The 13,485-nt window shown below is 42.6% G+C and overlaps 1 protein-coding gene across 3 annotated transcripts in view; it reads right to left on the bottom strand.

Moving 5' to 3' along the window:
- Positions 1–303: 303 nt before the first annotated feature.
- The window catches only part of PAN3 (poly(A) specific ribonuclease subunit PAN3), a 30,188-nt gene continuing 17,006 nt past the window's right edge, over positions 304–13,485 (bottom strand). The window contains exons 6-19 of one of the 3 annotated variants that reach the window (XM_069969868.1): positions 12,556–12,803; positions 12,341–12,445; positions 11,171–11,228; positions 9,698–9,859; positions 9,321–9,437; positions 8,406–8,507; positions 7,532–7,597; positions 6,638–6,803; positions 6,465–6,552; positions 5,365–5,504; positions 2,663–2,792; positions 2,429–2,493; positions 1,721–1,859; positions 304–1,443 (exon numbers count right to left, since the gene is read on the bottom strand). In XM_069969868.1, the coding sequence (XP_069825969.1) occupies positions 1,303–1,443; positions 1,721–1,859; positions 2,429–2,493; positions 2,663–2,792; positions 5,365–5,504; positions 6,465–6,552; positions 6,638–6,803; positions 7,532–7,597; positions 8,406–8,507; positions 9,321–9,437; positions 9,698–9,859; positions 11,171–11,228; positions 12,341–12,445; positions 12,556–12,803 (1,727 nt within the window). In that variant the 3' untranslated portion in view covers positions 304–1,302. Of the gene's footprint in view, positions 1,444–1,720; positions 1,860–2,428; positions 2,494–2,662; positions 2,793–2,898; positions 3,007–5,364; positions 5,505–6,464; positions 6,553–6,637; positions 6,804–7,531; positions 7,598–8,405; positions 8,508–9,320; positions 9,438–9,697; positions 9,860–11,170; positions 11,229–12,340; positions 12,446–12,555; positions 12,804–13,485 lie in introns of those variants that run through there. The other 2 variants (XM_069969869.1, XM_069969870.1) reach the window with 2 other exon arrangements.

Genomic DNA, 13,485 nt, shown 5'->3' with positions numbered 1-13,485 from the left:
GTGAGAATCATTAAAACTGAAGTCAACATGTATACTGAAGCTTCACAAGAGTCTCTCAGAACATTCTGGAACTTCTCGTACTCCATTTTAAGGGCATAGCATATCAGGTCATTAAAATATATCCATAGTAAGTGCCAAAAAGGTGGTACAGTCCATTACTCTATATATTTGGCAGTCTTTAACATAGGTTACTTTTTTTGTTTTTTTTTTTTACACTACTGTTTCACTGTAGTAATTGGTGCCACAGATTTTATGCTAGGAGAAAAAAAAAAAAAAAAAAAAAAAAAAAAAAAAAAAGGGGGGGGGGGGGTATGGAGTCATATAAAACAATACTTTCAGCTAAAGTTTCTCAATAAGCGCCATAGAGGATCCTGGCCCCAGTTATTCAGTTAGTATTAACAGTGTCTCCATATCCAGTGTAACATACCCTAGTGAAGATGGTGTTTTTTTGACATGACAACAATCAAAAGGTTTGGTAAGTATTCCTGAAAATTGTGGCAATTACCAAAGGGGGGGAGAAACATTTTGCATAAGCAGAAAATTGTCTATACATCAGGCGACGGCTGGTTGTGTTTTTTTTTTAGTTTTTTTTCTTTTTTTTAACAGGTTACAAAAATAAACTGGAGCTCCTTAAAAGTGTTGTAATCGTGCACCGACAGAGACAAACACCTCCTTGATGGGTACGTGGATGCTTCTTCTGAAATGTTCCTTTATCCATCTTCACAAACCAGTATGACAAAGAGCTTGCATACAACAAAAAATTCTATGAAGAGTTAAAACTGGGGAGGAATATAATATAACTAATATATATATATATATATATATATATATATATATATATATATATATATATATATATATATATATATATATATATAAAAATCTGCAGTTTTTATAGAACTTATTAACTACCCAGGACACAAGCTTAGTCACGATTATCAGTTTTGGGGAGGATGACACTGTGGCCCTGAATACAGAAAAGAGTTCTTGGAGAGGAAAAAGAAAAAAAATTCCCTTAAATGTCAGAAAGTCAAATTAAAAGTAGTGCATACAAGAGGAGGAAAAAAAAAAAATTGGAGAAAAAAAAATCTTCACAGATAAAGCCTCAGAGCTCTCGATTTACTGACACGACATTTTGTTTTCCCTTCAAGTAACAGTGTACCTGACTGAAGTGCAAGCAGCTTCGCTCATCTCCTGTTTTGATTCCCAATAGTGAAATGAGATGACAATGACAACTCAGCTGTAGTGCAATTTGCAATCGGTTTAGTTCCTCAGCAATGTCCTGCATGCTTTCAGCAAATACTACAACTGACCGTTCGCCGCCGCGACCAGTTCTTGAAACGTGTTCTCAAAGCAGCGTTTTAGATCACTGTAAGTTACCACAAGTACGCTCTTCTCATCCCTGGATATGAGACTGATCTTCTCAGGCACGCCAGCATCTAACTGCAGAGAGACAAGTAATAATAAGGAAACAAAACGAGGATTGGAAAAAAAAAGGCACCAGAAGGGGTGGTCAACAGTCGACAAATCGATGGAGAGCACAACAGAGTGCCTTGTATTCTTAGTGAGAGCCAACAGCACAGCGACTGTCTTCACTTATAGTACAGTGGCCCTGTCTCCATAATATGCTGCTCTAAAACAGGGTAGCATATTAAAGAGACAGATCCGAATTGAGAAACTCCCCAGACTGCAGAGCCACAAAGGACCGTCCATACATTACCTTATTAAGACAAGATACAATATGACTGAGGTCAATCCACGGAGTGCCTGCTTCTGTCACCTGGTGGAAAAGATGATCCCGAAAAAGTTTCAGCAAATATCTATCCCCTGTTTCTGACCAAGCTGGGTCTTTCTGAAATCTTTAAAAAAAAATAATGGTGTTAAAAATTGACATGCATCTTACCAGAATGATACCATTTCTATTTAAAGGGGTTGTCCAGGCAAAGAAAACATTGCAGCTTTCTTTCAGAAAACAGCACCACTCTTGTCCTCAGTTAGGGTGTGGTTTTCCAGCTCTGCTCCATTGAAGTGAATGGAGCTGAACTGTAATACCCCACACACCACTTGTGGACAGGACTAGTGCCATTAAAAAGAAAATTATAGAAATTTTAATAGTACATAATATATATTTATTTTAGAGAGCGTTATCCTGGATAATCCCTTTAAGAAAGGAAAGCACAAATAAAATATAAGAGATGTACCAATTTAGCAAGTCACGAGACAGAGGATAGGGGATAAGTGTGTCATCGTGAGGAGGCACATACTGCGTTCCACATGATCACTTATGGTACAGAAAGGACAGGCTATTACAGCGTTTGTCCTGAACCATGAGGTCATATGAAATTAAGAGGAATAATTCCCTTTGGAGTCTCGGCATGTCAAAAAGGTTCATTAAAAGAATAACAAGTAATCCCATCACACCACTTACTCTGGTCTCTCATTTATTGTTCCCAGTTTGGCCAGGAGTCTGAACAAGCGTCCATTCTGTACCTCCTGCAGAGAAGTAATGACATTCCGAGTTAATACCTTTCTAAATCCAGCAAATGTGAAATCCTGCACTGTATGAGAGGATGTGAAATATTTAAACATTATATCATGAGACAAATGTGCTAGCAATGGGGTAAAACACTGCATAGCGGTACCATTGGAATCCATGGCTTACCTTAGCGAGGTCCTCCTCGATGACGTCATTCCGCATCTGAGCTGCATCTAGCTGAGTATAAAATCTAGCACCAATCATTGGCATGATGTCATTGACACTGCGCAGCCGGTTTTGGTCTGTCAGCAGATATCTGTAGGCATACACAGACAGGTAATGCACTTACAATTCCAGGTAAGCTTATACACCAACATACAGCAAGTTGTCTCAATTTATATACAAAAGTAGTTTAGAGAGACCTGGACAACTTTATTTTTGCTACGATTTTCAGCTTCTAGTCAACCCCAAATGGTTTACTCTTAATAGGTGGCGCTGCATTGTTGCTGCCACTTTGCATGGCAAGGAGGCTGTTTTATAGAAAAAGGTGAGAAAAACAAAAAGGTACAAGACAAACAGTTTAAAGGAAAGGTTTATATATCGAAGTTTGAGGCAGGGGGGAAAAAAAAAGTGGGGGGGCAGGTTTCAACGCAAAGTAAATAAATCTGTTGTGTGCGAGGATGCAAAGAGGATCAGAACAAGCAATGAAATCTAGAAACCTGATCAGCACTACAAGCGTATTCTGAGCGGGTACGAGTAATTTGTTACAAATAGCAATTCATCTGAAAATTGCACTGGGACAAAAAAAAAAAGCTAAGAGATGCACTAAATGTGCATAGAACACAGTCAGGCTGCGTTCACACGTTCTGGGAAGTTGTCCGTACTCACGGATCCGTGCGCACAGACAATTTTACAGCCCATTGCTTTCTATTGGGCTATTCTGACATTGCGTGATTTCACAAATCAGTGATCCGTTCAGTTTAAAAATAGGACGTCATTACGGAAGCACGGAACAAATTCCCCATAGAAATCAATGAGATCCGTGTTCATCCGTAAAAAATACGGATGTGATGTAATCAATGTAATTTAAAATGCTGTAAAACAGATCCATGATGCACGGATGAAAAAAAAAAAACTGACTGTTTTGCACAGATCACGGAGGTAGCTACCGGAGCACAATCACGGACCGGGAAAATCACTGAACGTGTGAATGCAGCCTTAGGGTACTATTACACGGAACGATAATCGGCCGAATTGGCCCGATTCGGCCGATTATCGCTCCACGTAATAAATGCAACGATCAGCCGACGACAACGATCATTGGCTGATCGTTGATATAGGTTAGACCCTATTTTTGTCGGGCACCGACCGCGCACAGCTACGTGCAATAGCGGTGCGTGGCCGGCGACTAACGATATACATTACCCATCCACGTTCCAGGGCTTCTCCTGCCGTCCGCTTCTCCCGGGGTCCCGCGCGCGCTCTAGCTTCACAGCGGCTTGTCAGCTGATAGGCCGCTCAGCCAATCACAGGCCGCGGCGGTCCCGGCCTGTGATTGGCTGAGCGGCCTACCAGCTGACAGGCCGCTGAGAAGCTAGAGCGCGCACGGGACCCCGGGAGAAGCGGACGGCAGGAGCAGCCCTGGAACGTGGATGGGTAATGTATGCCAGTTTAGCAAGGGCTGCAAGGACATCGGTAACGATGTCCTTGCAGCTCTTGTCAAACAATTATCGGACCGTGTAATAAAGCCAGTAAACGAGCAGCGATCTAGCAGATCGGCGCTCGTTTACAGGTATTATCGGGCCCTGCTCGGCCCATGTAATACCACCCTTAGAATCCTTTTACATTCATTAATCTTTGTGTGTCCACGGCCGCAAATCAGTGATGACCAGGGAGATCGGCACAATGAATGGAGTGGCCAGGCCACACAAACCATTACTGTGTCAGTCACGCAGCCATTTAAATGTATTGCTATTGCCTGCAAATGCACTGTTTAGACAGGGAGATGTGTGGCCGATAGCTATAGGCTGAAGTAGGCTAATAATCAATAGCGCATGTCCCTTCATACTTTCCTTTCTGGAAACACAACCACCATACATTTCCCCACACAACTCTACAAGAGAAGGCCAGCCACATACCAATCCTTGTTGTTTGCTGCATACATAACATGCAGATGTAGAATACTAGCAGTGTTGGAGGGCTGCAGCAAACATGGACTAAAATTACCTACACCATGCTTGATCTAGTACAGTATGCACTATGTATGCAATATCACATTGCGGGATATTGCTTATCTTATGTATTACAGGTGACACCAGTACAGAACCTGTATGTAATGAAAAAAAAAATATAAATCCTTAAAACTGATATTTAAATCAACTACTGGCTTTACCAACTGGTCAATGAGTGTTATGTCTTACATAAAAGATGGGGGGGCTTCAGATAAGATACACAAAAAAAGAAGAAACATCTCTTATCTAGAACATACTGCTCCAGAGTCCACTCATTGAAGCAGGAGGGTGTCTATGCAATCTGAAATAGGGAACTTACATGAGTAGTTCTGTAGTTTTACTTCCCTCTTTTTTTTTTAAAGTTTCCATCTAGGCGACATTTAGACTTATGAAATATTTCATGAGGCACAGATTAGATCTTAAATCTCCTCTATAGTGCATTATAGAACATCCAGATGGTGTTTCTATATAGTGCTATGTACACACGATATACAGCAGGAAGACATAGGGCAGACAGATACTGCCAGCAATCTTCCATTGACTTGAAATGCTGCAAGTTGACATTTTTGCCAAGTTGTGGAGAAGTTAATGTTTTAAAGCTTCCTGCTAACCATGTATAAAAGAACACCATATCATGTTATAAGATGTCAGCCTTACAAGATGAGATTCTTCAGGTCAGAGGAGTAGTTGATGTTCACAAGTTCCATTGCTTTTTGCAGATTTTCCCGTTGGATTCCAGCCAAAGAATTGCAAGACAACGCCAGCACGACTTTTCCTAATGAGATCAGGTCTGCTTGCTGAAAACAAGAAATGAGTGAGAAAAAGCAGTCTGCAGATCTGTTGTGCATAGATGTAGTATTAGGCCATGTTCACACAACTTATCTTTTATTAATAACGACCTTTGTTGCCCTTTTGCAACTACGGCCATGATTTATACAAAAAAATTCGTCTGGAACTCAAACTGGTCGCCCGAAAAACTGACATGTCCGTTTTGTGCGTCCGCTATTCATTGAATAGCGGCCGCACAGAACTGTCAGTTTACACAATGGAGAGTGCGGCTCCGGCTTCACTCTCCATTGTTTGCAATAGTGAATCGGGATGCAGGTGCACACATCCCAGTTAAACGTAAATAAAGTTTATCCGGCCAGTAAGGATGATCTTCACCAACACTGGTCATTCTGTGACCCTCCCAGGTCACAGAACCGCTGGTGTTTAATGTAGTGTGAACCCTGCCTTACATGGCACTCATCAACATCAATAATTTATCAGAATGGGAGATGCTCCTTCCTTCATCACTTTGGAAAATAAAGGTTTTTCTTTTCTGTTTGCATATTGCCTATGGGACAATGACTGCTGGGAAAGGGAGGGCAGAGCTTTCAATAGGGTTTATGATTTCTACTCAAATGGATATGCCCCGATATGTTCCTTATAGGAAAGTCCTATACACAGTTATAGCAAAGGGGAGGGGGACACACACACACGGAGTTCATTAGGTTCACCCTATAACCCTACTTCATTAGGTGGAAGACAACCATTAGATGGCAGAATAGTATTTGAGGCTGTACAAGTGCAATATGAATATGTACAGGACATTGGACAAGTTTGTGACATTGGACATGCATAAAATAGACCCAAAAAAAAAAAAAGGTCTAATATTTCACTGCAAAAATGGGCCTTCAACTGGAACCCCACAAGGATAGATTATCTATCTATTTATCTATAGCTTGTTGGTCAGACATTGTGTAGACCAGACTTACCTGGTATTGGGGCATTAGGGCAACGGGATTACTCTGGCTGCCATCGTATGTTAAAACATCAAAAATTCCAACACAATTGACATGAAGCCTAAAAATAAAGACATTTTATGTATAGTTTTACATATTGGGGGGGTGTCAGCAATTCAAAACTGAAGTGATGAAAACAGAGATACCTGGTCTTCCCTGTGATCAAAATCTTGGTAGGATCCATGACACGACAGGCGAGGCCAGCTGTGTGGATGGTTCGCAGCGCTGAGCTTAGCTGCACAATGTAAGCCCAGATGAGGGACTCTGGTAACAACCCTGCGTGCTGGCGTGGCAAAGGACCATCATGCTGGCCTGTGACAAGTAGACAAGGTTTAAGCACACTAACAAAAAGGTCTCATATAATGTATTAGAGACTACTAAAACAATGGCTTTTCTCTGTATACAAATATTTTATGCTGGGTCTTACAAAGGCTCAGACTGTAGGTGAGGTATACACAGACTCAATAATTATATATTACAACCATTTCATTTTAAGCAGGCAGCTAGATCATCTCAACCATGAGTCATTGCATATTACAGTGATGGTCGGCATGGCGGTGACCAAAGTCAACCAAAGAGCAACACACTGGGGTTTTCTGACTACTAGTTACACTTTCAGGAAAAAAAAAAAAAAAGAAGAATTCTTACTAAAAACGTGCCTGCATCCTATAGACCACAGTCAAAGTGGTCTGGCTGCTTCCTTCTTAGTGATCTCATTCAGCACTGTCAGAATTAAGCAGCCATTCACTGTTGCACAGTACTTTCCTCCTACTGGGTATAGATTTAAGCAATCAGTGCCGGGCAGAAGAGGAAGCTGGATGTGATGTGCATGAGGCCTCGCATGGAGCTTACCCAGCACAGAGGAGAAAGTACCATTCATGTCATGAGCATGTGACCAGTCACATGCCTAGGAGGAGTCACGCAAAGACTAGGACTACAAGAGGTACATCTAAAAAAGGTAGTTGTGTGCAGAGCTGTGTATGCGTTGGTATATACAGAGCATATGTGTTGGTATATACAGTAAAGCAATGTTCCCCAACCTGCGGATCCCAGGGCATGCTGGGAGTTGTAGTTTTGCAACAGCTGGACAGGTTGGAGAGCAGTGGCTAAAAAGGCAAAAAGTAAAGTTACAAAAAAAAAAAATAAATATACAGTTCTCGCTATCATATTTCATATATAGGTGAACCAGAAACAGGAGAAACATTCAGGCTGGCTTATCAAAAGCGTAATACGGCACATAATTGCGAGTGAGAGTTTCTACCTAAATACAGATCAATGACAAAAACTGATTGGGGTTATCCAAACTGAAGGGGTTATCCCTACAAAAACATGGACACTTTTCTCCCCTCTCGTCACCAGATTGGGTGGGGTTTCAAACTCAGTTCCATTGAAGTAAATGGAGCTTAACTGCAAACCACACCTGAACTGGGGACAAGACAGGGGGAAAAAAGGCCATGTTTATGTAGCGCTGGATAACCCCTTTAATTAGTATCCATTATAGGGATTTATTATGCTGACTGTTTGAGATAACACACCAGATAGACATTAGGCCGTAACAGATACAGAAATGCCCTCATATTACGCTTGTGCGAAACCACCCTAACTTACCTAAGAGTAACTGACAACACTAAACAGGATGTGACTTAACCTCTTCCACCCTAGATCACCAAAGTTGCCCCCTCCACCGCCTTAAGCCAACCAGAATTTTAATTATAAAATTTGTGGTTCTCCGTTGTCTACACCAGGGTGCGTCTTATAGTCTGAAAAATATAATATGTGCTCCCTCGTGCTTGGCGATTTCCTCCTAGATCAATAGGTCACCTGACACCAATATGTGCATCTAATATAAGTGAAGTACAGTTAGGGGACAAGGAAGATAAGTGATCGAGACGGTCTGTGCCAAATCTTTCTTACCCCATTTTCTTTTAGTAAAGTAACCATCTGCGCTGGGATCATTAAAATGCCGGCTCATCATGGTCTCTGCTCCAGCGTGGAAGTCATAGGCAAAAACCAAGGCTTAAAGAGAAGGCAATCAACAGGTTTGATATTAGAATGCCAAGGCCATGTACATGCAGAGTACTAAAAATGTATTTAAAAGTCTGCTTTAGTCAAATAAATAGATATTTATAAAAAGTGTACTGAGCAGCTCCCATACAGTTGGGCCTCACAGCCGTCAGACATTTATAGCATATTCTATAAACGTATGTTGATCCTGCTGACTGAAGGCGTAGCAGTGAGAATGCAGAGAAATTTTCACTAAGCTGTAATACCAGGTAAGGCCACTAAAGTATGGAGCTGTTCCACGATGATAATGCTTAAAAGGAGAAGTCCGGCAAAATTAAAGTTTTGTATTGCCCCCCAAAAGTTATACAAATCACCAATATACACTTATTATGGGAAATGCTTATAAAGTGCTTTTTTCCCTGCACTTACTACTGCATCAAAGCTTCACTTCCTGGATAACATGGTGATGTCACGACCCGACTCCCAGAGCTGTGCTGGCTTTGGTTGCTGGAGAGGATGATGGCAGGGGGACACTGAGGGACACAGGGCATTGGAGGGACACAGAGCATCCCTCTGCCATCATCCTCTCCAGCAGCCACAGCCCGCACAGCTCTGGGAGTCGGGTCGTGACATCACCATGTAACCCAGGAAGTGAAGCCTTGATGCAGTAATAAGAGCAGGGAAAAAACACTAAGTGCATTTCCTGTAATAAGAGTATATTGGCGATTTGTATAACTTTGGGGTGGGGGTGGGGTGTCAATACAAAGCTTTAATAATTGTTGCCAGACTTTTCCTTTAATTATTCCCTGCTACAACACAACTTACAATGCTCTCCAAATGCTTTGGTTGTAAACATTTCTCGTAAGGTAACAATATTCGAGTGCTGGAGTTTTTTCCACGTGTCAACCAAAGACATGCACTTTGTGTTCACCAGACGAAATCCTGCAAGGAGAAAAAAAAAAAAAAAAAATATTACTAAATTAAATTTCAGTCAAACATTTCCTAGATGGAAAGTTATTTACTACTGAACACTAAGATTTTCCAATATCTGGAGAGTTCCCCTCTTAGCTTATTATAACAGAACACCTGCTGTGCCCCCATACCCATAGCTGCATCAATATAAAATGTCATAGTGTAGTTATAAGCCCACCCCGGAATATGAAGTGGCAGCACAATACAAGACCATCAACCCATTAGCTCACCATGAACTCTCCTCAGACAGTACGTCAGATCGTCCTTGTTATTTACGGCTTTGTAGCATGATGTGATATATCCAAAGTTACTGGACTTGTGTATCCTGTTGGGAGGAGGAAGCGGTTCCAGGGGGAAAAGGCTGTGGTAGCTATCAACCTCCGCAGGTACAGCTAAGGAGGACATAGTGAAAAAGTGTAACACATGTTGCCAGTCAGCAAATCTTAAACGTCTAAGGGGGAGATTTATCAAACTGGTGTAAAGTAGAGTTGTCTTCGTTGCCCCTAGCAACCAATCAAATTCCACTTTTCATTTCTCAGATTCTTTAAAAAATAAAAGGTGGAATCTGATTGGTTGCTAGGGGCAACGAAGACAACTCTACTTTACACCAATTTGATAAATCTCCCCTTAAGAGTTCTAACACATCCAGAGGACAAGTACAGAAGCTGCTAGCGGCCAAGCACATGACTTACCAGGGGCGTAAAAGGGTATTATAATATAGCAGTAAACAAGACCAAATAATTCCATTGAATAGCACGAGTCTGGCATATTAGTCACCAGTCCTATTATCTCCCGTCTATGAAAAGCCAGCACAAAGCTGCCCGATACTGAAGTTCTAGTCTGTTCTCTGTATATCTCCACCTCCCCTGAAGAGTAAGGCCATATGCACACGTTGCATGCATCACTAAAGCTGCCCGGTGGAATCACAGACCTCCCGATATCATGTAGAATTATGATGCCAGCAGTGCCAAAAGGGTTTAAATCTCCCTAAAGGGCTCCCTTCATCATAATGTCACATTATGCCAGGTGGTCAGCGATTCCATCACACAGCTCCTGCCCTGCGTGGAGAGGTAAGCCAATTGTTCTCTATATACCAAGGATGTTGGTGCATCCCTTGCCACACAATCTCGCCAGCTAAATTAGCTCTGTAAACAAGCGCTGATCCCCGCTCAATGTGACTCCAAAGGTTCCAGGGTAATGCGATAAGATACTGTAGGGCAGCAGTACATGATATAGGCACAGACAGTACTGTTGCCAAGGCACAGCATTAGGTTGGATAGCTGCATCAAAACAAAAAACCAAACACCCAAAAAGGTAATGAGTGATTATGCTGTAGTTCAGTTCTGTATAGAGATTAGAAGCATGAGGATCTCTGGTAAATTTACCATTCAAGAGTTTGAAAAGTGTTACCACAAGATTATTAGAGTATCTGACCCCCATTCAAAAGCAGAGACCCTTTCCCACCTGAGTGGTGGCCAAACATACGCACTGCCTGTCTATTCACTCACTATGTGACAAGTGATAGCCAAGCACAGCTCTTGGCCATTTTAACCAGTTTAATAGCAGGTAAATGAAGCGGCAGTGCATATGCTTAAGCATCGCTCCAATCTCTCGGGGGACAGGTGACTTCTGCTCCCATGATCAGTGTGGAATACCCATTACATTATGATCTTGGATTAACATGAACAGACAGGCTTACTTACAAGGCATATCTGCGGGGTCCATCTGTGCCATAGTGATTAGATGTCGGTTGATAAGTTCCTAGGATTTACAAAAAAAGGCTGTAGACATATGGGACATCATGTCAAAAAAAGTTCTTAATGAGCAAAACAATTGTGTGCAATCGTGTTCTTTACACTAGAGAACTCCCACCCCTAAATGGCCTATAAGCAGGTTAAACAGAAGGCTGAGCAGTGTAAGCTTTATACACGTACAGGCTGCATCTTAAAGAGGACCTGTCACCCCCCGTGCCGGGGTGACAGGCTCCCGACCCCCTGTTAGATCCCCTATACTTACGTGATCCCACCGGGTCCCGCTTCCTGAGTGTCGGGTCACGGAGATTTCAGTGCCCGAAGCCCGGCGCGTGCGCTAAGAGATGAGTTCAATGCCCATAGAGAATGACGGAGCATCGGACTCTCCATTCATTCTCTATGAGCATCTGACTCTGTGACCCGTGAAATCTCCGTGACCCGACCGGCTCAGAAAGCGGGACCCGGCGGGATCACGTAAGTATAGGGGGATCTAACAGGGGTCGGGAGCCTGTCACCCCAGCACGGGGGGTGACAGGTGTCCTTTAAAAGAAGTCCGGTGAAAATTTTTGTTTAAGTTGTGTATTGCCCCCCATACAAATCACCAATATACAGTTATGGGAAATGCTTCTAAAGTGCTTTTTCCCTGCACTTACTACTGCATCAAGACTTCACTTCCTGGATAACATGGTGATGTCACTTCCTGGATAACATGCTGATGTCACAACCCGACTCCCAGAGCTGTGCGGGCTGTGGCTGCTGGAGAGGATGATGGCAGGGGGACACAGGGCACTGGAGGGACACTGAGCATCCCTCTGCCATCATCCTCTCCAGCAGCCACAGCCCGCACAGCTCTGGGAGTCGGGTCGTGACATCACCATTTTATCCTTTTAAAGTGGATTCTTTTTTTCAAGTGGATCCCAACAAATCCTGACAGATCTAATGGACTTATAATGAAGTCCGCCAGGCTTTCAGTGCTGGGGACTATACTATTTAGGTTAACACAGCCTAATGTCACAATGGATTAAGAGCAGAGAACAACTAGTCCTGTGAAATTGCTGAGGTGACTGCAAGAAACGTTATAGGTGCATCTGCTGTGACGTTCACCCCTGAAGGGGTTGGTACCTGTCTGAGTTCATCCGCCATGAAAAAGGAAGGTGCATTTGCTTTGGGCTGCATGTAAGCAACATGAGGAGCAGTCGGTGGGTAAAGGTGATAATTTGGAAAGACCTTTTAAGGAAGAAAAAGAAAAAAAAAAAAACTATTAAGTATGAACTTACTGATTCTCTTTGATACAGCTTAATAACTACTCCACATTAGATTCCTTAGAGCCACTTTACCATTCCGGTGAGCGGGGCAGGAGTGGTATCTGTGTAGAAATATGTTGTTCCGCCAACAGTTTCTTTCTGGATAACCTGTCCTGCAGATGGGGGCTGGGAAACGGAGTTTGTCACTGGTGTTGAGGCACTGGTGGGCACCATGTAAGTGGCTGGGTTGGGCGTGTGGCTCCGTCGTCTCGGAGACGGTGATGTGTGCGGTGTAATTTTAGGAGAATGCAGCGGGGAAGACCCAGCTGACAGAGACATCCCTTTAAAAGGGGGAAGGAAAAAAAAAATAATAATTGTGTGTCAAAAGGAAGAAATTATAGGACAATGCAACAGTACATACAAATAATCAACTACACAGAGTATGTATGCATCTCTAGATATACACACACACCAGGCTCTGTTCACACCAGTGTCAAAGCTTCCCTATGTAATCTCCTTGCTGATCAGTGGGAAACTGACACCTGACAGTCATGACAACCGGTCAATTGTCCTTTTGGTGACTACAGCGGCAGTATGCATCCTTGGCCACCACTCATTTTTCATTCCTCATAGGGCTTTCGAAAACTGCACTTGCCAATGTTGAGAATCCCCATAGAGAATGAAGGGAGCGGCGGCTGAGCTTGTGTGCTGCCACTATTTAATGAAGCTGACCTCTGTTTACATGATCAGTGGGGGGGTCAGACACCCAAAAATTAGCTATACCCTTTATTCTATGAATAAGGGATAACCCCTTTAAGCATTCTGCTCTATTGATGCAATCACCTACTGTCCTTTACTAGGCTGCCATTGTAGCTTATGCTGGACATCACCATACAACAACCACAGAGCTCTATTACAATAACAACCAGGTCTGTAAAACCTTTTTGGAAATGAGCAGGTACACAGAAGCTGCCTAAATACGAATGCTCGGATATACTTTTAGCATGTAAATAGCAGTTTTAG

Source organism: Dendropsophus ebraccatus, chromosome 5 (genome assembly GCF_027789765.1).
Source record: "Dendropsophus ebraccatus isolate aDenEbr1 chromosome 5, aDenEbr1.pat, whole genome shotgun sequence".
In the NCBI taxonomy this organism is placed as follows: Eukaryota; Metazoa; Chordata; class Amphibia; order Anura; family Hylidae; genus Dendropsophus; species Dendropsophus ebraccatus.
The sequence above is the reverse complement of the archived record's forward strand: the minus strand, read 5'-3'. Positions and strand labels throughout refer to the sequence as shown.